Source organism: Hemitrygon akajei, chromosome 31, assembly GCF_048418815.1.
Source record: "Hemitrygon akajei chromosome 31, sHemAka1.3, whole genome shotgun sequence".
Taxonomy (NCBI): domain Eukaryota; kingdom Metazoa; phylum Chordata; class Chondrichthyes; order Myliobatiformes; family Dasyatidae; genus Hemitrygon; species Hemitrygon akajei.
In genome coordinates this window covers 7,936,489-7,963,301 of record NC_133154.1, presented here as the reverse complement: position 1 = coordinate 7,963,301, position 26,813 = coordinate 7,936,489, and the positions used below count along the sequence as shown (strand labels likewise).

The 26,813-nt window shown below is 44.2% G+C and overlaps 1 protein-coding gene across 1 annotated transcript in view; it reads left to right on the top strand.

Annotated features, from left to right (window-relative positions):
• LOC140719310 (arf-GAP with dual PH domain-containing protein 1) overlaps nt 1-26,813 on the top strand; it is a 91,414-nt gene that overhangs the window by 16,901 nt on the left and 47,700 nt on the right. The window contains exons 2-4 of the mRNA XM_073033850.1: nt 12,449-12,579; nt 21,135-21,226; nt 22,464-22,546. Coding sequence (XP_072889951.1) covers nt 12,449-12,579; nt 21,135-21,226; nt 22,464-22,546 — 306 coding nt within the window. The remainder of the gene's footprint in view (nt 1-12,448; nt 12,580-21,134; nt 21,227-22,463; nt 22,547-26,813) is intronic.

Genomic DNA, 26,813 nt, shown 5'->3' with positions numbered 1-26,813 from the left:
ATGCTCAGTCTAACCATCTTAAAACTCACACCATCTTAAAAGTTCCTTCCCCCAGGTAGTTAATCTGATCAACCATTCTAGTTAGCACCCCACCAACCCCTTTATTGTCTCAAGTTCAAAGTTTGAAGTAAGTTTTATGATCAAAGTACATATACGTCATCATATACAACCCTGAGATTCATTTTCTTGTGGGCATGCTCAACAAATCTAGAGCATAGTAACTATAACAGGATCAGTGAAAGATCAACCAGAGTGCAGAAGACAACAAATGCAAATGCTGTACAAATGCAAATAAATAACAAGAACATGAGATAATGAGATAAAGAGTCCTTAAAGTGAGATTATTGGTTGTAGAAACATCTCAATGATGGGGCGTGTGAGTATAATTTATCTCCTTTTCAGGGGTAGTAACTGTGCTTGAACCTGATGGTGCGAGTCCTGAGGCTCTTGTATCTTCTACCTGATGACAGCAGTGAGAAAAGGTGGTGAGGATATCTGAAGATGTATTTATCCAACCCAATCCTAAATGTTGAAATTGGAACATTTGAATAAGTGACGTGTTTAAATATTTCTTTCAGCCAGAGGCAAAAAGGTCCTTGATAAAGCAAGGAGTGAAAAGTTGTGGCAGCTAGACAAAAATGTGAGGGTTGTGGTCATAATTAATTGAAACATAATACCATTGAAAAGAGAAGAGGCATTTGAGTCAAGTGACCAGCTCCTCCTGTTAATTTACTAGCTTGTAAGTATACAGTCAGTGGCCACTTTACCTCCTGTACCTAATAAAGTGGCCACTGAGTGTATGTTCGTGATCTTCTGCTGCTGTAGCCCATCCACTTCAAGGTTTGATGTGTTGAGAGATGCTCTTCTGCACACCAGTGTTGTAACGTGTGGTTATTTGAGTTACTGTCACCTTCCTGTCAGCTTGGCCATTCTCCTCTGACCTCCCTCATTAACAAGGAGTTTACACCCACAGAACTGTTGCTGAATGGATTTTTTTTTTGTTTTTTGCACATGGTCTGCTGGAGGAAGTTGGAGTCGAGCAGGAAAGGAATTGCTGAAACCCTTTATTTCTACCGTGCACAATCTGCTTGTCATCTTTTACCCCTCCTCAGTCCATCACGGACTCCTCTCTCACCATAACCCCACTTTATACTAACTAACTCACCTCTCCACTTTCAGTCCCATTGCAGCTGATGATTCCTGTCCTCCCACAGACCCTCTTCAGCCGACCGACTTCCTCCAGCAGATACCTTGAGGCTTCATACAATAATCCTGGTCCCCATTAGCAAAGCTGCCTCTACGACTCTGCATTCAGGCATTTACTTGAGTTTAAGCTCCCAGCTTGATGGGCTCTGAATGTGTCTATCAATGTCACTGGGCAGCCTGACAGTATCATGGTTAGCACAATCATTTTACAGTGCCTGCCATCAGGGTTCGAACCCCATCTCTGTAAGGAGTTTCTACATTATCACTGTGAGCACACGGGTATCCTCCAGGTGCTCTGGTTTCCTCCTACACTCCAAAGATGTCCTGTTGGGGTAAGTGAGTTGTCGGTATGCGATGTTGGCACCTGATGTGTAGCGACACTTGTGGGCTGCCTCCAGCACATCCTCAGACTGTTTTGGTCATAAGCAAGAACAACACATTTCACTTTACAATATGTTTCAATATTTCAAAGTGAATTTATCATCAAAGTACAAGTAAATTTATTATCAAAGAATTTCAGGATGTATGTTGTATACATTTCTGTGACATTAAATTGAACCCATTGAACATGTATGTCACCAAAAACAACCCTGAGTTTCGATTTCCTGCGGGCATACTCAATAAATCCAAAATAGAATAATAACCATAATAGAATCAATGAAAGACTGCACTAACTTGAGAGTTCAACCAGTGTGTAAAAGACAACAAATGGTGCAAATACAAAAAGAAAGAAATAATAAATAAACAAGCAATAAATATCAAGAACAAGAGATAAAGAGTCCTTGAAAGTGAGTCTATAGGTTTTGGGAACATTTCAATGATGGGAGCATGTTCCCACAACCTTTGGACTCAATGTGTGTGTGTGAGAGACAAATAAAGCTAATCTATCTTTAGTCTTTATACCTCTCTTACACAACATAAATATATGTTTCACCTAGACAACTGTGGTTTCCACCCTATCAAAAGAGTTTGTACACTCTCCCTGTGACTGCATGGGTTTCCTCCAGGTGCTCGAGTTTCTTCCCACGTTCCAAAGACATACAACTAGGGTTAGTGAGTTGTGGGCATACTATGTTGGTACCACAAGAGTGGCAACACTTGCAGTTGTCCCTTGCACAATCCTCAGACTCTGGTGGCCATTGACACACGAGACACATTTCACTGTATGGTTTGCTGCTTTGATATACATAGACAAATAAAGCTAGTCTTTAATCCGCCAGTGTTGCCACACTTCTGGCAGCAACAAAGCATGCCCACAACTTGGTAACCCTAATCCTAACAGCCTTTGGAATGTGGAGGGAAACTGGAGCACTTGGAGGAAACCCGCATGGTGATGGGGAGAACATACAGTCTCTGTACAGACAGCAGCAGAAATTGAACCCTGGTCGCTGGCACTATAAAGCATTACAGTAGCTGCTCTGTTCAGTGCCTAGTTCCAAACTTAAGAGAAAGTAATAGGGAAAACCCAGGGAAAGTGCAAGAGATACTCAGCAAGTCAGGCAACATCTGCAGAGAAGGGAATTGCCGTATACCATTCAGCTAAGTCTTCTAAATATACAGTAACAGACTACTACAAACTCAGAGTGGATCAAATTATAATCATATTCATTACTTGCAAGGGAAGTCTACCTCCATAAGTCCTGTCTTTAGAAAGCTTTGATCTTACAGCTCAAAACAGATCATTTATATGTTCAGAGTCCAGTGAGCTTCATACCTTTGAGGTTGTTCCATCCTCTAATTGCATTCCTGCCTTTTCTCGCATCTGTCTTATATGAGCCACATTTCTCTTTTAGGCTCCCCCCACCGCACTCCCCAACAGACATGTCCTGGTTTTCTCTGCTTTCAATCATGCAATGTCAAAACACTCCCTACTATAAATCACATAGCCTGCAAGCTTCCCATCCAAACACATCTACAAACCAGCAAAGCACTCTGGGGTCACACAGATTCCATTTTGTCACATTACATTTTACAACAGTTATAAATTCCTAGTCTTCAGGGTTACAGATGTATTTCCACAAAATGTAGCATTTAAAGAAAAATTCAAAGCTTGAAAGTACATTTATTATCAATGTATACAGTATAAAACTGTGATATTCTTCTCGCAGGCAACTGCAAAACAAAGAAACACAATAGAACCTGTTTAACAAAAAAAACCCACTCAACAAGACTGTCAAACACACAATATGCAAAACAAAAGGAGAAAGAACACATTGTGCAAACAATAAAAATAAACAAATAACATTAACCTCAGCACTGTGCTGATGGCCACAGGCCATAGCTGCACTCAGTTCAGTTCAGCACTGAAGCGCCCTGATCAAATCACGCAAATAACAAAAAAAAAGTAAACAAAGACATGAGGAACGTGAACTGTGGGGTTCCTGAAAGTGAATCGACAGCTGCGAAGCCAGTTCATCACTGAGGCGAGTGACGCTTGCACAGAAGCCAGATAGCTACAAGGCATCAGCCACACCCGAGCCCCAGCAGCATGGGACCCAAGACTCCTGCACCTTCTGCCCGCTGGCTGCAGTGAGTAAGGACTGGTCAAATGCAGGCAGACAGCACTGATTACCAATTCATTTTCCGCCTCCTACTCGATGATTTTAACCTTGGTCGACATTTAATCAGTGCGGAGCAATGAAGACATCCTTGGGTTAGTGGACTGCCATTAGGAACTGATGCAGTGTAAACCCCAATGTAGCTGTAGCAAATCCCCTGGAAGATGGCAGAAGTACCATGTCTTTCAGTCGATCCAAAAATACATTCTTAGAAGAATAATTACAGGCTGCAATCAATCGTAGTTCAGAAGAAATATAGCTAGAAGAAGAAGAGTTTCTAGTAGTTTTGTAAGCTGTATGCAAGATGTCACCATTGGTCACTGGTGCTATCTTGCCAGAAAATGGAGGGCTATGTGGGAGAGAAGGGGAAGTTTGATCTTGGATTAGGATAAAAAGGGCAACACAACATTGGGAGCCAAAGAAGCTGTACTTTGCTGTACTGGTCTATGTTCTATGTTAACTTCTGGCTTGTCAACCTCCCACCAGAACAGGAGAAAACAATTGTGCTAGAAGTGCGGAGAGGGACAGAGGGGTGGCTAGGACAAAGAGAAGGTCGATGAGAGGGTGGAGAGCACAGTTGTCCACGTGACACATGTTGGTGCTGTGTAGAAAAGCGTGATGAATGTCAATTCATTGGAGCTGATCTCTCTGAGGCGGGTGAATGAAGGCAGTGGAGAGAGGGAGATAAGACATACAACAGCTGAGGGAATTTAACGTAGCAGTAATTGTAACACTCTTACAGAGCTAGTGACCGAGTTCAATTCCTCCCTCGGCTGTAAGGAGTTTGTACATTCTCCACATGTCCACGTGGGTTTCCTCCAGATGCTCTGGTTTCCTCCCACATTCCAAAGTTAGTATATTAATTGATCACATGGGTGTAATTGGGTGGTGCAAGTTCATCGGGCTGGAGTGGCCTGTTAGCCTGCTGTATCTCTAAGCCCAGTGGAGAGTTTCCTGACTGGCTACATCACGGGCCCCCTATGGAAACACAAATTCCCAGGAATAGAGATGTCTACAGAAAGTGGTGGACTGAGTTCATCCCGTCACAGCAAAGGCCTCCCCCCATCATTGAGCAAGGAACACGCCAACGCATCCATCACCAAGCAGCCCAACGTCCAGTCTTTGCTCTCTTCGCGCTACTGCCTTCGGGCAGGATGTACAGGAGCATTGGGTGCCACACCACCAGGTTCAGGAACAGTTATTACCCTCTAACCATCAGGCTCCATAACTTCATTCACCACCACACCAAACTGATTCCACAACCTCTCATGTTTTGTAACTTCAAAACATGCAATTAATTCAAAAGAAGACACGGAAGTCTGGGAAGGTGGGTCTAACTTTGTGTTTACTTTAAGTAGGATACACAAGTATCACATGGTGGTGTGATGACATATGCAATTCACGTATTCACACATATAACCGGTAGTGTGTGTGCGCGCGCGTGCGTGCGCGTGTGTGTGTAAATAAATATATATACGATTACTGGAATATTAAATACACAACACAACCTACAGACTCACTTTCAAGGACATTTTATAGCTCATGTTCTCAGTATTCTTTTTATTCACACAGTTCGTCTTCTTTTGCACATTGGTTGTTTGTCAGTCTTTGTTTATGTATAGTTTTTCATAAATCCTATAGTATTCCTTTATTTTCCAGTAAATACCTGTGCGAAAATGAATCTCAGCATAATATGTGGTAACATCCATCATCAGAGATCCCCACCACCCAGGCCATGCTCCTTTCTCACTGCTCCATCAGGTAGAAGGTACAGGTGCCTCAGGACTCACACCACCAGGTTCAAGAACAGTTACTACCCCTCAACCATCAGGCTCTTGAACAAAGGGGGGGGGGTAACTTCACTCACTTGCCCATCTATTGAGATGTTCCCACAACCAATGATCTCACTTTAAGGACTCTTCAAATGTTCATGTATTATCAAAGTGTACAACTCGAAATTCTTCTCCCGGTAGCCATGAAACCAAGAAAGAAAGGAAAGGCAGCGTGATCTTCAAACCCCCCCCCCCCCGCCCCCACCAAAATGTCCTCTCCAAAAAATGAACAAAGACGGAACAAATTGACCCCCAAATCCCTCCTCCCACACAAAAAAGCAAACAAAGCAGAACAGGCACATCAAACCCCAAACGCCTCCTCCTGCACAAAAAAAAAACAAGAAAGATTGGGTGAAAAACACAGAATATAAAAAACTATAAGGCTGGAAAAAAATGTCCACATCCAAAATGCAGAAAACCTGGACAATAGTCTTCGGGCCCAGCGGCAGAACTTTCTCTCTCCATAGCAGAGCCATCAAGACAGGCAGCTGGCGCTCACCCTCTGCACTCGCCTCAACGTTTCAATCTCCCTCGTCACTTTCATCAGTGAGCCGAGCAGAAGCTTAAGCCGCATCCTGCAGGCTTCTCGCCACGAGGTTCGCGTATGCTGTCTCTGCCTCCTGGAATCCTGTGGGAGACTGCAGAGCACTGGAACACCCTAACGGTAAATCACTGGCTCCAACAGTCCCAGAATCACATCCAAGGCAAAAACATAAACGTAAAAGACATAAAGATGAGTGAAATATATGGTTTCATGACCTATCCAGGAGATGTTGCCTGAAGAAGCATTCATTGTATGTAGGTGCCATCTTGACTGAATGACCGAGTTGAAGGTCTCTATCTCATTATCTCATGTTCTCATTCTTTATTGCTATTTATTTATAATTTGCACAGTTTGATGTCTTCTGCACTCTGGTTGATCTTTCACTGATCCTGTTATAGTTACTATTCTATAGATTTATTGAGTATGCCTGCAGGAAAATTATATATGGTGATACATATGAACTTCCATAATAGAGTTTACTTTGAACTTTGAATCACATGTTGATAATAAATTTTGCTTTGACTATGACTTTGAAATAAATAATTAATTAAATTCGAAGAGGGTTGCTGAATCTACTCAGCAAATCAGGCAGTATCTGCAGAGAGGGAAATACCAAATAGTGTTACAGTTGGATGGCCATACATCAGAACTGCCCATTTCTAGCATAAACAGGAAAGAATGGTTACCATATTCTAAATTGGTTTTGACCCAATGCACTCTTGCAGATTATGTCCCACTACAGAAAGCTGACAGCTGTATTAAGATCTGTTAAGAGGCTCATAAAATTAAGAGAGGCATAACAGAGTAAAAAGGGTGGAAATGTCGAATACTAAGTGATATATTAACATAGTAGGAGGAAAGTTTAAGGGAGATATGCAGGGCAATCTTTTTTAACAAAAAAGAGGTACATGCTTGCACAGCCTACCAGAGGATATTCATAGTTCAAAATACATATCAAAGTACTAAGTTGATGTTCTTGTTTGAATGTCTTCCATAGTTTTCTTTGTTTCATGGCTATCTTCTGGAGAAGGTGAATCTCGGAGTTGTATGCTGCCACACTCTTATAATAAATGAAGCTTTGAACCTTGCACATGTTGCCATATTTTACTCTGAGATTCATTTGCCTGCAGACATTCAAAGCAGAAAAATAAATCTAATATTTACAGAAGGCGCAGTGAAATGTGTTATCTGTGTCAATGACTAACACAGTTCAAGGATGTGCTAGGGGCAGCCCACAAGAGTCGCCAACATAGCATACCTATCCAACATAGTGAGTTTAAGAAACTTTTAGGTAGACGTCTTGAACCCTACCACATATTGAGAGGTCTAAATAGAGTGATTTTTACAGTAGTGGGAGTCTAGGACCAGAGCAAACAGCCTCCAGAGTTGAAAAGGAATTTCTTGAGCCAGAGGGTGATGAAGCTGTAGAATTCGTTCCCACAGATGGCAGTGAAGGCCAAGTCACTGGGTGCATTTAAAGCAGAGGTTGACAGGTTTTTGATTAGTCAGGGTGCCAAGATTATGGGGAGAAGGCAGGAGAACGGGGTTGAGAGGGATAATAAATCAGCCATGATGAAATGGCAGAGCAGATTCAATGGGCCAAATGACCGAATTCTGCTCCTATGTCTTACAGTATTATAGACTGGAGGGGGTTGGATCACGTGCAAACAGAAGAGATTATTTAGAATTGGAATTGTACTTATTATTACTGACTTAGATGTTGTGATATTAGTTGTTTTAGAACAGCTGTACAGTGTGAAGAAGGTGTTATATTCGATACGAAAACGTGAACTGTTGGAGGTGCCATCTTTTAAATGAGTTTTTAAACAGTGAACCCTGCATGACTTTTCGAACATAAAGCGTTCAATTCCCCTCTGGGGCAACAAAGAGCAGGAGCCACGATTTGTCCCTGTCTGAAACAATTGTGAATGAGTGAGGCCCCCGTCGGTCAGGATCGACCGTGGACGTTGCTGTGCACAGACAGGCAAATGCATTCCCTGCATTGCAACAGTCACTTCAGAAGTATTTGGTGGGGTGTATACATTGAAGATGCCCGGGGCTATAAAAAATGCAAGCGTTTTTAAATATAATACTGTTGGGTGTGTCAATGTGCAGCCTGGAGGCAGCAAATACTTTTTGAGTGCCAGGTGCTTTTTAACATTCCTCTGCTCACTCGGTGCAGATTTAAGCTTGTGCTGCCCTGCTTTTTCCGCCTGCCTTTCGTACTTGCAGTGGTTAATGACTGGGTTCCAACCTGCCTGGACTTGGCCAGGTTCCGACAGAGCCGCCCCACCCTCCGCATGCTGCTGGGACTCATTCTTCACTGGATCAAAGCGCCCAGGCAGCTAAAACTGCAAAACCTGCACCCCACCCCTGACTGCTGGCTGAGTTACGTTATTTGTTATACCCCAAGAAGACTGGGACTGTTTCACAGCGTTTTCAGCATTAGAAAATGAAGAGCATAGTGTGGTGTTTGGTATTATTAAAGTAGCAAAATGGCGGAAGGTTCCATGATATCGTAGCATTTTGTGCTACGTTATTACAACTTGAGGCTTCAGAATTCAGAGTTCAATTCCAGCATCCTCTGTAAGAAGTCTTGTACAACCTCCCCGTGGTTTTCTCTGAGTCCTCCGGTTTCCTCCCACAGTTCAGAGGGTAGACGGAATTTCACTCCATATTTAACCAATACTGTCCTTGATCCTGGAATGTGTGATGGGACAGCGTAGAGGGAAATCCACTCTGTATCAAACATGTGCCGTCACTGCCCTGGGAGTGTGTGATGGGACAGTGCAGAGTGAGTTTTACTCTGTGTTAGTAGGTTAATTGGTCATTGTAAATCATCCTGTGATTGCGCCAGGGTTAAATCAGGGCTGTCGAGGGTTGCTGGACGGTATGGCTCAAAGGGCAGGAAGGGTTAATTCTGTGTTATATCTCTAAATAAATACAAAATTTTAAAAACGCTCTTGGATCACGTCAGACTTTCCAAGAGCAGGGATACTGTGGGTCAGATACAGAGTAAAACTCCCTCCACAGGGACAGTATGGGTTACATAGATAGCAAAACTCCTTCTATACCAAGGGTTCCCACCTTTAGGAAAGGTGCCAGGTGTGTCGAGCTGCAGCTCCTTAAGGACCGGGTTAAGGAACTGGAGATGGAGCTCGATGACCTTCATCTAGTCAGGGAAAGTGAGGAGGTGATAGAAAAGAGCTATAGGCAGGTAGTCACACCGGGGCCTCGGGAGACAAATAAGTGGGTAACAGCCAGGAGAGGAAAAGGCAAGAGTCAGATACTAGAGAGTACCCCTGTGGCTGTACTCCTTAGCAATAAGTACTCCTGTTTGAGTACTGTTGGGGGGACAGCCTACCCGGAGGAAGCAACAGTGGCCATGCCTCTGGTACAGAGTCTGGCCCTGTGGCTCAGAAGGGGAGGGAAAGGAAGAAGGCAACAGTGATAGGGGACTCTATAGTTAGGGGGTCAGACAGGTGATATTGTGGACACAGGAAATAAACACGGATGGTAGTTTGCCTCCCAGGTTCCATTGTCCAGGATGTTTTTGATTGTGTCCACAATATCCTGAAGTGGGGAAGTGGGAAAGTGAACACCCAGAGATTGTGGTACATATTGGTACCAACGACATAGGTAGGAAAAGGGAGGAGGTCCTGAAAACAGACTACAGGGAGTTAGGAGGGAAGTTGAGAAGCAGGACTTCAAAGGTGGTAAGCTCGGGATTACTGCCTGTGCCACGCAACACTGAGTATAGGAATAGAGTGAGGTGGAGGATAACTGCATGGCTGAGGGACTGGAGCAGGGGGCAGGGATTCAGATTTCTGGATCATTGGGACCTCTTTTGGGGCATGTGTGACCTGCACAAAAAGGACGGGTTGCACTTGAATCCGAGGGGGACCAATATCCTGGCAGGGAGGTTTGCGAAGGCTATTGGGGAGAGTTTAAATTGCTGGGGGGTGGGAACCGAACTGAAGAGACAGAGGAAGGCTGTTGAGTAAACTGACAATGGGACTTTGGAATTCAGTGTTAGCCAATGGAAGAGATGTTAATTTTTCTGTCTGTGTGAAAGCTATTAGTTTGCGTGGGCTTCGGGGAGAAGGTACGAGGAGGTGAAGAGAGAAGACATGGCTTGAGGAGATGGTGGGTTGCGAGACCCTCTGGGTCCTGGGCCCGGGGCGGGAGTCCAGAGTCAGCGATTATTGGAGGAGGATCAGTGAAGAGAAAAATCCATGAGCTCCAACGATTTGTGCACTGGACTGTCTAATGAGATTATTGGCGCCCTTTTATTTTATATTTTGTTTCTCTACTAACCCCATAGTCAAATATAAAATCTTAATCATTTAACTGCACGTGGTGACCTGCTGGTTATTTCGGGGTACTGATTTTACACAGGGGACACCACGCAGCATCCACCCAAACGAGAGTGCTAAGGTTTGGCCGGGCAGGGGGGTTATCACCCTGCGATCATGCCACTAGGCAAAACAAGTGTTACACATGTATCAATTAAAAAAAGCACAAAACTAAAGTTTGGAAGACTGGTGGACTGAGGTCTGTGGGGAACTGGCACAGAGGAGGAGCTGGGGCCTAGGGCACATCGGCGAATACATTGGAGGGAAGGGAAGGCCTGAGGGGCAGAATGGCCTTCTCCTCCTCCTCTTCGTGTTCTTGAAGTACAAAGGCCACAGGAGGTTAGATGCAGAGTAAATCTCCAAACTTGCCTCATGATAGACTTCAGCCCAGAATCTCATCCTTAACCTCTTGTCTGGGTTCGGACTGTGGTCAATACATCACAAGACACATCGGCCACAAGTACATGACTGCACCCATTTCATAGTGACATCACTTGGTCAAATTTGGCAGCAGTTTTTCAGACAATGGGTGTGAGCTGGATGGGGAGTTGAGGACAGCAACGTGCCATCTCATCTCCCCACCTCTAGATCAGTGGTTCTCAGCGTGGGTCATTCAGCTTCACAGAGGGCGTCGCCAGACTTCATAGGGCCCACATGTAAAAAAAACAATAACTCGGGGCAGCGGGAGCTTCTGAATGGGCCTTGATAAGTTTACTGTTGTAATGAAATATTACTCAAATATATAAATAAAAAAATTAAGATATGTAATTTAATTGAATGAAGAGAATGGGAAAATATGCAGGATTATGCAAATGAGGCAACAAAAGAGCTTAGCGTGTGTGTGTGTGTGTGTGTATGAGGGAGGGGGTTGGGGATGGGGATGGGGGTAATGGTATGGCAGGCACATCAATCGTTATCTGTCGCTCCCACTTGACCACACACAATCACCATTCACATTCTGCTGGACAGTCCGCTGAGCCCTGCTCCACATTCATCCCCCAAATCACAAACTGCAGATGGGGCAGGGCTGTCTCCAGCAAGGTCGAACAGCAACCATTCAGCAGGAGGCTGGTTTGTTTGCCTTCCACTGACCCATGCGTTTTGTATTAACAGCTTTGAAATAGTTTTGTTTTTCATATACACAGGAAACATTATATTTAACATATAAAAATACAGATAACATAAATATTAATTGTATATAAGAACAATAAAGGTTCAAAGGTTCATTTATTATCAAAGTATATATGCAGTTTACAACTCTTAAGATTTACCTTCTCCAGATAGCCACAAAACAAAGAAAAACCATGGAGGTGGTTTAAAGAAAAACATCAAACGCACCCTCCTCCCCACAAAAAAAGAATACCAACATGATTATCAAGCCCCAAACCCCCCTCCCCTCGCAGAAAATGTAACAAGAACGTCAACACCTAAACCCTCTGCCCTTCACAGAAAACCAACAGAATGCAACAAGAAGAGTGACCAGCAAACCACCCCTTGCAAAAAGCACAACAAGAACATCAACCCCCCAAACCCCCTGCCCTCACACAACAAAACAGAAAGGAATGGGTGAAAAACACGGAATATAAAAACCATACATCTGAAAAAATGCACAATCCATAAATTAGTACAAAGTAAATTTATTATCAAAGTGTCACCATATACAACCCTCGGATTCATTTGACCAAAAACCACTTTAACAGCTAACTAACAGAGACTATGTAGGGTGGAGGCCACAGAGTTAAGTGAAAGTCACAAGTGGCCCATAAGCAGAAGAAGTTTGAGAAACACTGCTCTAGGTAACAAGTAACTCAGAGTTCTCAAGAGCCCATCATTGGGAAGTTTGACTGATTCAGGTCAGGTGCATCCAAGGGGGAGGGGTCTCCTGAGTTCACCCCCACTGACCTTGTAAACTTCCGATTTGTTCTGTGAGCTCACGCTGATTCTCTTCCACAGAACCTGAATGGGCTTCGACCACGCTCGGAATCTTCATTTGCCTCAACTGTTCGGGGATCCATCGGAACATTCCGGATGTTAGTGTCATCAAATCACTCCTCCTGGACCCTTGGAATGATTCCCAAATTCAGGTAAGATATAACAGGACAATGTTCGCAGAAAGGGGGGAGAAATCTCTGTTGCCTCCCACTTCCCTTTTGAAGCCCCCTGTGTGTTCATTTACAGGGTGTGGGCTTCACAGCCAAGACCAGCATTTATTACACACCCCTAATTACCCTTAAAGCCAACTGGTGGCGTAGTGGCATCAGCTGGATTTCAGGGTGAGAGATCCCGAGTTCGAATCTGGCCGGCTCCCTTGCATGCTCTCCATCCGTGCTGGGTTAAGAGCTAGTGATCTCTTATAAAAAACTCACCTGGCAGAAGGCAAAGGCAACCACTGCTGTAACTTGCCATGTACACAATTTTCCAATATGTCAGAGCAGTGTGGAGGGAAATCATACGCCAACTGGAAATTCCAGATGCAACCTACCGACGATGAATTACCATTAGAAAGGTGGTGGTGGCGACATCCTTCTCAAACCACTGCAGTCCTTCTGGTAAACTTGTTCCCAGGGTATAAAATCGGGGAGGGAATTCTAGAATTTAGATGCCCAACCATCAAAGGAGCAGAATATTTCCAAGACAGGATGATGTGTGACTTGGAGAGGATTGTGTAGTCAATGGTATTCCCCTGCCCCAGCAGCTCTTGCCTTCCCCAGTGACAGAGGTCACAGGTTTGGAAATGGTTGCCTCAGACGTCAGTCATTGGGCATCGCTTCCCTATCAACTGCTAAGCGTTGTCGAGCTTCTTGAGGATTATCGAAGTTGAATGGAGGAAGTGGAGGACCTTCCTGTCTTCCTCTGTTTTATTTGATTGCATTTCTAAGCACTGTTCCCTTGAAGCTGCGTGGGTGTGTGGCCGCACAGTAAGTGAAAGGCTCCTGCACACATAGTCTATATTACCGTGCAGCTTTTATATAATATTAATATAATTTTCAAATTATGCTAATATTATTTTGAAATCTATGTTCATATAATTGTGCAATAATTATTTATATGTTAATGAATATAATCCATAAATTTCTAAATAATAAACATCACAATCTTTACTTTGAAATATTTTAAAACTTCGATGTATTTGCATTGTCAGTGTTTCAAGTAGTCCGTTGGGGGGGGGGGATTAATGTTATATTTGAATGGATTCCATGGTTTTCTTTGTTTCTTGGCTGTCTGTGGGAAGCAGAATCTCAGGGTCGTATACTGCATACAGCCGGTCGGTGGTGTAGTGGCATCCCCACCTGTCTTTGAGACATGTGGTCTTGAGTTCAAATCCGGCAGGTTCCTTGCACGCTTTCCATCCGTGCTGGGTTGAGCTTTGAGCCAGCAACTCTGCCTCGTAAAAAACAGACAAATGCTAAAGAAACAGCAAGTTTGCCACCCGATGCGCCACAAGGCACAGAGAGGAGCAACAGTACTGCATAAATGAGAGAAAATCTACAGACGCTGGAAATCAAAGAAACACACACAAAATGCTGGAGGAACTCAGCAGGCTAGGCAGCATCTATGGAAAAGAGTAAACAGTCGAGGTTTTGGGCCAGGACAAATTCTGCATACGTTCTTTGGTAATAATTGTACTTTGCATCATTGAATCTTTGCATGTTTGAATCTCGAATCTTGTGATACCGTGCAGTATCTCTAAATAAAATAAAAATAGCAGCAGAGACTCAAACAATCAAAAGGCCTGTTTCCCTTGTACAGCACAGGAACTTCAGTCCACAGTGTCTGCATTAAGCAGTTTGTCACGTTAAGCTATTTAGTTCTGCCCGCACATAAACCATATCCCTCCATTTCCTGTCCATTTACATGTTTGTCTAAAAGTCTCTTAAACACCAATTTCATATCTGCTTCTTCCGCTACCCCAACAGCCTGTTCCAGACACCTATCATAAGTGTAAAATCCACTCCCCCTTAAACTTTACCCCTCTCACCTTTAAACCTTGCCCTACAGTATTTGATATTTCTACCCTGGGGAGGGGGTTCCAACTGCCTGCACTATCTACACCACACATAAAGCTACGTTGTCTGGGCAGTGTGTGTTGCAGACGGTGGTCAGTACAGTCGGCCCTCCTTATCCGCGGATTCAACCAACCGCGGATCGGGAAAACCCACAAGTTCTCTCTCCAGCACTCGTTGCTTGAGCATGTACAGACTATTTTTCCTTGTCATTATTCCCTAAACAATACAGTATAACAACTATTTACATAGCATTGACATTGTATTAGGTATTATAAGTAATCTAGAAATGCCTTAGAAGTACAGGCAGTCCCTGGGTTATCAATGAGTTCCGTTCCTGAGTCCATCTTTAAATCAGATTTGAAGTCGGAACAGGTACATCCGGTACTATTTAGTGTCAGTTAGTCAAACGTTTTCCTAGTATATAGTACATATTTTACCTTTCTATGCATATAAAACACTTAAGAAACATATGTATTTCAATAATTTAACCACTGCGTTGCTTAGTAATAATTATAGCTTTCATCGGAGCAGTGCCTTTCATATGCTCCATTAAAGTTGTTCCGATCGTTGACCGATTGTAGCCTAACGCTTTTCCAATGACCGATGGCGTCTCACCTCTTTCTGATCGCGTTATTACTTCCACCTTATTTTCAATTGCGATCGTGATTATTTTCATGAACAGAAACACTGCCGATTCAGAGCTGCACCGCCAGGTTCTAATGTCCAGCACACAGAGACACATTAAATAAAGTCCGGGGTTCCGCTGGGTCCTAAAGACCACTGCACTGATACATGTTAAATAAGGGACTTGAGCATCTGCAAATTTTGGTATCCGCAGGGGGTCCCGGAACCAATCCCCTGTGGATAAGGAGGGCCGGCTGTATATGGAACGAGCTGCCAGAGGAGGTGATGGAGGCAGGTGGAATAAAACTGCTTTTACATTTGTACAGGTGCATGGAAAGGGGAGGTTTTGAGGATATGGGCCAAGCACAAGAAGGCATCTTTGGGAGTCTCATTTGCCTACCTGAGGCCGAGAGCCCAGTGCCATTAAGCTAAAAGAAACCGAATCTGAATCAGGTTTAATATCACAAGCATATGTTGTGAAATTTGTTAGCAGTACAGTGCAACGTGATAAATATAGAAAAAGACTGAATTTCACTAAGTGTATATATGTACATTAAATTGTTAAATTAAAAATAGTACCAAAACAGGAAAAAAAGTCAGGTGGTGTTCATGGGTTCAATGTCCATTTGGAAATCAGATGGCAGAGGGGAAGAAGCTGTTCCTGAATCACTGAGTGTGTGCCTTCAGGCTTCTGTACCTCCTCCCTGATGGTAGCAATGAGAAGAGGGCATGTCCTGGGTGATGGGGGTCCTTAATAATAGCTGTGAGGCACCGCTTCTTGATGATGTCTTGCATACTACAGAGGCTAGTACCCATGATGCAGCTAATTTTACAACTCCCTGTAGTTTCTTGCGATATTGTGCAGTACCCCATACCAGAAGGTAATTCAGCCTGTCAGAAGGTTAGCTTTATTTGAAGCCTGTACATCGAGACAGAGAGTGAAATGTGCCATTTATGACAAACCAAATCATCAAGGGTTGTGCTGGGCAGTGTGCGAGTGTCACCACACTTCCGACACCAATATAGCATGGCCACTACTCACCCACCCTAACTCACACGTCTTCAAAATATGTGATGAAACTGGAGCACCCACATGGCCATAGAAAGAATGTCCTTACACACAGCAGCAGGATGAGAATCCCGATCTTACAGCTATCACTGTAAAGTAATTACACTAACCACTATGCTTGCCACCATAATGGGATGGTATCATGATAACAACCTTCCCACAATATTGACAAAACAAAAGAGCTAGTCCTCCAAGGGGACCACAATCTTATCGTGGTTTGGAGGCTTTCATGCCTCAGTGACCCGGAGAGCTGTGTTGGCTGGAGTCAAGGCTGTATCCTTCTGCTGTTGGTCGGGTCACCCATGCCAAACAGGTGAAAGGGTAGAGGCCAGACTAAGAGTGATTCACTGGTCCTCCAGGTTCATCTGAGGGCTAACAACCCTGACTGGTCAAACAAAATTATTATGGAAACAGCAATGAAAAATCCTTCTACATCTGAGTGCGATGGTATTCCTGAGTCTCCACCTGGGACTTGCGTGACTGATGGTAGTGAAAACCGAGAGGAAGCTACTGACATGAAGAAGGAAGCCCTGAACACCATCAGAGATGGAGGACCTTCATTAATGCCCTAAATGTCAGTGGTGTAATGGACAGTAAGTATAAGAGCTGGTCATTGACTTCAGGAAGCAAAGTGGGTTACACACTCCTGTGTACATCCATGGTGCTGAGGTTGAAAGGGAGGACAGCTTCACGTTTCTGGGAGTGAACACCACCAATAGTGCGACCAGGTAGATGCCCAAGCCAAGAAAGCTCAACAGCTCCTCTACTTCCCCAGGAGGCTGAAGAAATTTGTTACGTCCCATCGGAGCCCACCAGTCTTTCCAGATGCACCACAGAAAGCATCCTATCCAGATGTGTTACGACTTTTTACGGTAACTGCTCAGCCTGCGACCGCAAGAAACTGCAGTGGGTTGTGAACACATCTCAGCGCTTCACAGAAACCGGACCCCCTCCGCTTCTTGGACTCTGCAGTTCTTGCTAGCAACAACCACCACCCCCCCCCCCCCAACTCCCACGCTCCCTGGACATTCTCTCTTCTCCCCTCTCCCATCGGGCAGAAGGTACAAAAGCTGAAAAACACATGCCTTCCGGCTCAAGGACAGCTTCTGTCCCATTGTTTTAAGAACACTGCTGTCTCAATTTACCTTGTCATTCCCTTGCACCTTATTGCCTGCTCCTTCCCTGTCACTTGTAGCACTTTATTTCCGCATTCTCTTATTGCTTTCCCTTATACTACCTCAATCTTCTGATGTGAGGAAGCAATTTCTATAGATGACATGCAAAACATGAAAAATAATAAACCAATTTAGTATGGATGAGTTAGGCTCAACATCCCCTCTATTTCTGTACAACCATTGCCAACCAACCATTGCTCTGAGCGGGATATTTTTACACAGCCTGAAAACTGTGCACACTTTAAGTGGTTTTTTTTTGCAATATACACATCAAACAAACACAAACCACAACTCACAACACAAGTAAACGACATCAGGCAGTTAAAACAACTGACAGGCACAATGGCAAAAGTAAAATGTTTGACTAGACGGCGTCAGCATTCAGTGGGCCAGCGGTTTATTAACAATGAGCTACCAGCTTCCAATCTGTGTTTATTGTTACAATTTGTAACTCCGAACACTGACAGTGTAAATACATTGAAGTTCTAAAATGTTTATTTAGAAAATGTATGGATTATATTCACTAACACAATTAATTACAGGATATTTCACAATTGTATTAGCATGGATTTGGAAATTATGTTGGCGTAATTTCAAAATTATATAGGCGTAATTTCAAAATTATATTAACATAATTTCTAACATTAACATTATATAAAAGCAACTTTTAGCTGCACAGCAACAAAGCTATGTGTGTGAGAGCATTTCAGTCACTATATGGCCAAGCACCTACGCAGCTTAGAGGAAACAGCAGTTGGGCTGAAGGGCCTGTGCCTGTTGCTTGGATATATGTAACAACCTTCTTCTGTTGTTGCTGGGTCAGACTCCAGGTTCTTCCCCCCCACCCCAACAGCAGTATGGGAGCACCTTCAACACACAGACTGCAGTAGGCAGAAACCTAGCTCGCCGTCCCATTCTCAGGGGTAACACTGAAAGGTTAATAAATGCTGGCCTTGCCCATGATGTCCATGTGCAGGACTGTGTTACACCCATCCAGAGGTTAAGCAGATTCTGACAATCCCTGCCACAAATGTACACCCTCCGTTGGTCAGAGTTGACCATAGACGCTGCGACCTAGCTCTCTTTGTGTCAGTACGCAATCCTGGGCGGTACAATATAGAGAGCAAGCTCCCGCTCTCTGTGAATCTCATAAACCCGAAGGAATGGCTGAGACCGGTACAGTTTGGTACCAGTGGCATTGCAGGAGCTGTCAGTCAACATTGAACTCAACCTAGCACTGCCTTAGAGACTCCAGCTCTGGAATTTTCTCCTCGGGGTTTAATCCCGAAGCATTCCCCATGAGTGGGTATAGCCACAAGGCAGCAGAGGTTTGAAGTCAGAGCTTTCCCTCTGCTAGGTGAGTTGCCAGCCATAGCTGACAAGCGCCATCTGCCTGAAGCAACTAGTTTTAAGGCACCAGTAACCCGCTTTTGCCCATTCTCCTTTCAGTAGAAATAGTTCCGTCGGGTTTAGTAGCTAAACCACACGTGAAGGCCAGGAGCTGGACTTGGTTGTCAGAGGCTATTTGAGACACACACCATTGGGAGCATTCAATAGGTAGTGGGGGTTTAACCCCACTAACCCCTCCCTGAGTATTTAATAGGCAATGGGAGCTTATCCACACTACCCTAACCTCCCCAGTTATGACAATTTTAAGGAACAAATGTACAAATTGTACATTTGTACGACGTGAGCATTAATGCAGCACATTGTTGAAATCATCGTCCAGAGTTTCCTGTCAGGAAGTTCTGTGTCAGCTTGGTTGAACGCTCTTGACAGAAGGTTGAGTTGCACGTTCTGCTGCAGAGACTCTAGCTCAGGGGCCCAGGCCGCCGACGCAGCGCCACAACACACTGAAGTGCATTCCACAATGTGGGAGTCCCCACACTGCCAGTGGTGCAGCCTTTCAGTTGAGGCATTGAACTGAGCTGCCATATTTGCCCTGCTCTAAAGATTACCAGCTCATTATCATGTCATCTGCAGGAGCTCTCCAAGCAGAGGACGGCTAAGGCCAAATTAATGGGTAGATTTAACACTGAGGTTGGCAGGTCCTTAATTAGTAAGGCGACAAAAATTAGAGGGAAAAGGCAGGAGAATGGGATTGAGAGGGACAGTAGATCAGCCATGAAGGAATGGTGGAACAGACCCAATGGGCCAAATGGCCTAATTCTCCTCCCATGTCTTATGGCTGCCAGGCTGGAACTGGATTTGGTTCATTATTGGTTTTTTCTGGGCTGAGATACAGTGAAAAGCTTATTGATGGATCTGGTGATGTTGATCCAGAGGTTCTTCAGAAGTCAAGACTGAAACATAAAACTTGTTGTTCACAGCCGTTTGATTAAAGTGTTACGATATCAAAGAACAAACAAGGGAGACGAAGAAAAAGAAGTGGTCATCTCACCTTCAGACTAGAGATAAACAACATTCTAGTAATAACATTTAACCTATGAAACAGCCAAAACCATAAAGGCCATAAGATATAGGAGCAGATTTAGGCCATTTGGCCCATCAAGTCTACTCCACCTTTTCGTCATTGCTGATCTATTTTTCCCCTCAGACCCAATCTTCTCCCTGTATCCCTTCATGCCTTGTCCAATCAAGAATCTATCAATCTCGGCCTTAAATATTCGTGAAGACTTGGCCTCCACAGCTGCCTGTGGCAATGAGTTCCTCAGATTCACCACTCTCTGGCTAATTAAATTCTTCTTCATCTCCGTTCTAAAAAGACATCTCTCTATTCTGAGGCTGTCCCCTCTGGTCCTCAACTCTCCCAGTATAGGAAACATGCTCTCCACATCTACATTATCAAGACCTTTCACCATTCAGTAGGTCACCCCCCCCACTCCATTTTTCTGTATTCTAGTGAATTCAGGCCCACAGCCATCAAATGCTCTTCATATAACAAGCCGTTCAATCCTGGAATCATTTTCGTGAATCTCCTTTTGAAAAAAGAGTGTGGCATGTGCTGCAGAAAAACTGAGAAGCTTCTAGAAAAATACAGAATCAGCCATACTACAATTACTGGAAAATTTACTGAACAATTACACATACAGTATATAGGTGATTGTATAAAAACTTTACGCAAATATTAGAGAATTAAAACTACAAGTAAAATACTAGAAAATAATAATTCTACACCCTAATCCACCATAGTCTGGTACACTGTTCATATAGATCAAAACATTGCACAGTGTAGTGAGGTAGAACAAGGTAAAGCAATAACAGAATCATGTGTAACAGCTATAGTGAAAATGCCATGCATGTAAGCAGTAAGATGAAAGATCATAACGAGGTTGATTGTGAGGTCAAGAGTCCAACTTATCATACTAAGGGCCATCAAGAGTCTGATAACAGTGGGATAGAAGCTACCCTTGAGCCTGGTGATATGTGCTTTCAGGCTTTTGTACCTTCTGCCCAGTGGGAGAGGGGAGAAAGGGGAATGTCTGGGGTCAGTGGGATCTTTGGTTATCCTGTCTACTAAAGCAGCAAGAAGGTCAGACCAGAAACCAAGGCATTCTAGTGAGGTGATTCCAGAATCCCAGCCCTATAGATGTGCCTCAGGTGTTGTTGGAGGGTTCTGGACAGAAGGTTGAAGGTAGTAGGATTTGATTCTCGAGACCATCTTGGGTTCCTGTCCTCTACGTCTTCTTAACAAGGTCTGTGCCTGCAGCTCCCTGAGCCACCTACGAAAATTCTGGAAGGATTTGTATGTCCATCTTGTCCTTTGTCCTATCCTAGTAACGAACGACTTCTTTTCCTTCCAGCACATGGCCATTCATGGAAATGAAGCAGCCAAGAACAAGTATGAAGCATTTGTTCCTGCCTATTATTACATTCCAACATACAAGGACTGCCAGTAAGTACAGAGCTCCACCCAGAGCTGCCTCTGTGTGCATCCTGATTGGATTGGGGACTAACTGGAGATGTAGAGAAAGACTCAGAGATATGTCAGAGTTGTGTGATGATCAGGAGAGTCAAGTCAAATTTATTGGCACCTTGGTATCGTAGCAGCTGGCGTGACACTGTTACAGCTCTAGAGTTCAGAGTTCAATTCCAATATCATCTGTAAGCAATCTGTACATTCTCCTCATGAAATGAGTAGGATTTTTCCAGGCAGTCAGGTTTCTTCCCATGGTCTGAATGCTTACCGGTTGGTAGGTTAATTGGTCATTGTAAATTGTCCCATGATTAGGTTGGGGTTAAATCTGGGCTTGCTGGATGTTGTGGCTCAAAGGGCCGGAAAGGCCTATTCTGCGCTGTATTTCAATAAATAAATGTTGTGATGTACACAAGTGGTGTAGGGAAAGACTTGAAGACGTGTCTGAGTTGTTGGTTCATCAACAGAGTTAAGCTAATTTCATTGTGATGTTCACATGTTCTGTCTGGTACAGTACAATGAAAATCTTGTGTGTACAGACAACACAATATAAATTGTACCTAAAACTATCCCATTCAAAGACACAGTCAAAGTACTGGAGGAACTCAGCAGGTCAGGCGGCATCTATGGTGGTGGGGGGGATGAAGAGGTGGTATTTTGGGCCGAGATTCCTCAACAGGACTCAGAAGTAAAAGCAAGACCCTGGTACAAAAGAAAATAAAGGCACAGTTGAAGACATGTCGATTATAGTGCAAGAGGTTGTCTGTATTTTCCATTGCTGACGTGCAGGTAATTTTCTCTTCTTGTGACCCTTTCACTGAGATCCCCACACTGGGCAACTTGGAGAACTCAGATGTTCACCATATTCCCAATGGGATGGATTGACAGAGTGAGGGGGAGGTGAGGGGCAACAATGAGTGGTAAATCTGTGGTGGGCGGAGATCGAGAGCAGTGATTGGAGAATTCATGCTGCATGGAGATTGAGAACAGTGATTGGTGAATTTATGCTGGCCGGAAATCAAGAGCAGTGATTGGAGAATTTATGGTGGGTGGAGATTAAGAGAAAACTGAAGATGTAATTAAGATTTGAGATTGGACTTGTGTGAGGAGAGGGTGAGAAAGAATAAATATCTCTATGTAGCAGAGGCAGTGGGAATGGGGGCACAGCTGAGCTCTGGAATCAAGGGAGAGAATTACTGATCCTTGTCTGTTTCAGGGTGCTGAGGGAACAATGGATACGAGCAAAGTATGAACGCAAGGACTTCAGCGAAGAGAACAAGAAACTGGCTTACGCCACTGGTACGTAGATTAATTTGTCTCGTCCCTCTTTATTTCCTCTGGAAAAAGCAAAATCCAGCAGATACAGGGCAGCTGAAATAAAAGAAAACACCACATGTTGGAAATTCCCAGCAGGTTAGGCAGCACCTGTGGGGAATGTAACAGAGTTAACGTATCAGATCTTTGATCTTTCACTCCAGAACTGGGAAAGTTGGTGATAAAATGAGTTTTAAGATGCTGAGAAGAGCTGAAGAAGAGAAGGAAATGGATAGAGCATGAACGATAAAAAAGCGATGGACCATCTGAAAGAGGCTAGTAATAGAAACAAAAGATCAATCTTAAAGGCAGAAGCATTGTTTGAAATTGCAAAAATGCTGCAGATGCCGGAAAGCTGCAACAAATACTTTATTATGTGAAACGGTTAAACTCATTGTTGAGGTTGGAAAGCTGTAGTGGACCCAGTCAGAAGATGAGGTGCTGTTGCTTCAGTTCATGTAGGGCTTCATTCAGTCATGTAGGGAAATAAGGACGGCGTGATCAGAACTCAATCTCTATCAAGTCCTCCTGGGCTTTGGAACATCCACAAAATGCTGGAGGAACTCAGCAGGCCAGGGAGCATCCATGGGAAAGAGTAAACAGTCGAGGTTTTGGGCCGAGATTCTTCATACGGTCCTGATCAAGGATCTCAGCCCAAAACGTCGACTGTTTATTCTTTTCCATAGATGCTGCCTGGCCTGATGAGTTCCTCCAGTATTTTGTGTGCATTGCTTTAGATTTCCAGCATCTGCAGATTTTCTCTTGTTTGGAACATCCACTTTGAGCAGCAGTTACAGCCATGTGGGTGGTGTAGAGTATTTTCTAAATCGGGAGTGCATTCAGAAATCAGAGGTGCAAAAGGACTTGGGAGTTCTCGAAAGGTTAACTTGCAGGTTGAATTGGTGGTAAGGGAGGCAAATGCAATGTTAGCATTCATTTTGTGGACTGGAAAAGCTAGGATACAATGCTGAGCCGATATAGTTTAGACCACATTTAGAGTATTGTGAGCAGTTTTGGACCACATATCTAAGAAAGGATATGCTGGCATTGGAGAACATCCAGAGGAGGTTCATGAGAATAATCACAGAAGTGAAACGGTTAATATATGAGGAGCGATTGATGGCTCTGGGCCTGTACTTGTTGGAGTTTAGAAGAATTAGGGGGAGATCTTATTAAAAACTTCTGAATATTGAAAGGTCTAGACAGAGTGCGACTGGTGAGGATGTTTCCATTAGTGGGAGAGTCAAGGACTAGAGGGCACAGCTCAATCAGAAGCCTGTCCCTTCAGAACAGAAGAATGTCCCTTTAGAATTTTTTAGCCAGAGGATGGGGAATCTGTGGAATTCATTGCCACAGATGGCTATGGAGGCCAAGTCATTGGGTATATTTAAAGCACAGGTTGATAGGTTCTTGATTAGTCAGAATGCTAAAGGTTACGGAGAGAAGGCAGGAGAGTGGGGTTGAGAAGGAAAATAAATTAGCCATGGTCATATGGGGGAGCAAACTTGATGGGCCAAATGCCCTAATTCTAATCCTATATTTTATGGTGACATCACTGAGGCAGGAAACTTCATCCATCTGCTGGTCATATAGACCAGCGTGCAGAAATGAGCAAGTATGCTGGCGTCCAGTGGTTCAGTACTCTGATCAGTGATCTGGAAGAGAATCACTTGTGGGTGCAGAGTAACAGAGGGAAGGCAGTAAAGAATTGACGCAGACATAAAACGAGAGACTTTCTCAGCCAATCACTATGAATCCTGTTGACCAGCTGGACCCCAGAAGCTTCCTTTGCTCTTTACAACAGAGAAGGCCATCAAGCAATGCCAGTCCCACTGTGGTGGAAAGGCTCTACAACACATAGTCAAAACTGCCCAACAAATCACCAGAATCAGCCTACCTTCCATCAAGGATGTATATACAGAAAAACTGCCAGAAAAGAGCCAGTAACATCGTGAAGGATCCCACCCTGCTCATGGACTGTTTGTCTCACTCCCATCGGGGGGTTAGGCTACACACCACCAGGACCAGGACCACCAGACTCAAAAACAGTTACTGTCTCCAAACAGTAAGGCTGACCAACACCTCCACACAACCACCACTACTTTATCACCTGATGCACAACACTCCTGTGCCTAGCATCACTTTACGGACAGACAATCAACCTGTGTACCTAAGCTGCACAATGCTGGAGGAAACTCAGCAGCATCTACGGAAAAGAGTAAACAGTCAATGTTTTGGGCCAAGACCTTTCTTCAGGACTTTCTTCTGTTTATGTACATAAGCCATCTTGTGTGTTTATATTTATTGTGGGGGTTTTTTTTTAACTATTGTGTTCTTTATCTTACTGTAAAGATAAGATCTTGTGCAGCATCAGATCCAGAGTAGCAATTGTTTCGTTCGCCTTTACACTTGGGTACAGGAAATGACATTAAACAAGTGCAAGCATGGTAGTGAAATGGTTAGCACAACGCATTACAGCACAGGAGTCTTGAGCTCAATACCCGCCGCTTCCTGTAAGGAGTTTGTACGACCTCCTCGTGACCGCGAGAGTTTCCTCAGAGTGCTCCGGTTTCCTCCCACAGTCCAAAGACGTACCGGTTGGTAGATTAATTAGTCATTGTAAATTGTCCTGTGATTTTTTTTATTGTGCCGCACCAGACAGTCAGCCATTCTCGTCTGGCGCGTGGTATCAGGATTGGTCTCCTTTCAGATTAACCGGGTCACAATATGAACATTCCTGACTCGACCCTTGTTTTTTATGAGGCCGAGTGGCTAGCTCGACGCTCAACCCAGCATGCATGGAAATGTGCTCAGTGGTGGCCCGACTTGGATTCGAACTCGGGAGCCTTCGCTCCGGAGTCCGGCGCTGAAGCCATTGTGCCACCAGCCACCAGCTACAGTTAAATCGGGGGTTGCTGGGGCAACTCCGCGCTGTATATCAATAAATAAATATAAATAACATCTTGAATCTGAAAGAAACTGTTCTCCCTTATCTGTCCCATCGCCTGCTTGCCATTAACTTGCGTTAAGAGGTGATTTACGACAGGCAGTCAGCCTCCCCGTGCGTCTTTTCGATGTGCAAGGAAACCAGAGCGCCCAGTGGGTGTCTGCGCCATCACGAGGAGGACATGTGGACTCCACGCAGCCAGCACCCGAGGTCAGATGTGAACCTGGTTCATTGGAGCCAAGCAGCAACAGCACTACCCGCTGATCCCAGCCCGCTTCCCAACGAGTCTGGCCTCAGTGTGGATTGCTCCAAATGTCAGAAGAAAATGGATCTGGGCTACGACAAGTCTTGCTGGACTGAAACCGGGACCTCATAGAGTCATTAACTAATGCAGCAGGGAAACAGGCCCTTCGTCCCAGCTTGTCCATGCTAGCCCAGGTGCCTATCTGAGCTAGTCCCATTTGGCTTCATTTGGCCTGCCACTCTCTAAACCTTTCCTATCCACGTACCTATCTAAATGTCTTTTCAAACTCAGTTTTTGGATCTAAGAGGGTCTCCTGTGCCGGGGAGGGGGGGCTTGCTGAATATGGTAGTGTGAGTCTATTGAGTGTCAGATGTTACTCTCCCCATCACTCTCCTCTGTTCTTCTCAGCCATCGAGGAGGGCTTGGCTTCACACTGACTTTGTAGATTACAGGTAGTCAGTGTGGGAAACTCTGCTCCCTCCACAAATACGGCAGTTAGTGGGTGACTAGACAGGAAGGTGAGTGGTTAGTGATCTGGAACGCATCAGTAGACACACAGAAGTCACCTCTCTGATCTTGGGCCACACACACAAAATGCTGGAGGAACTCAGAAGGTCGGGTAGCATCTATGGTGAGGAACAAAGAGTCGATATCTCAGGCCAAGACTGTTCATCGGTCCAGAATGTCCACTCTTTATTTCTCTGCATAGATGAATAAACCCACTGCGCTTTGTGTGTGTGAGTTACTCTGGATTTCCTGCATCTGCAGAATCTCGAGCGTCTTTAGTCCCATGCCAGGTTCAGTCTGGTGTTGGATTGGAGACCCCTGTCATTCCACTGGGTCTGCAGGTCCAAGGAACGGGTCAGTCATTTTAAAGTTACATCCCTTCAATTTAATGTTTTTTAAAATTATTTTTAATGCTTTAATTGAATTTATTTAATGTTTTAAATTATTTTTATGTTTCTAATTAATTTTTTTGAATGCTTTCCAAATTAGAACACAGGATGGGAACAGGTCCATCAACCCAAAAATGTCTATACTGAACATGATGTGCACCCCCC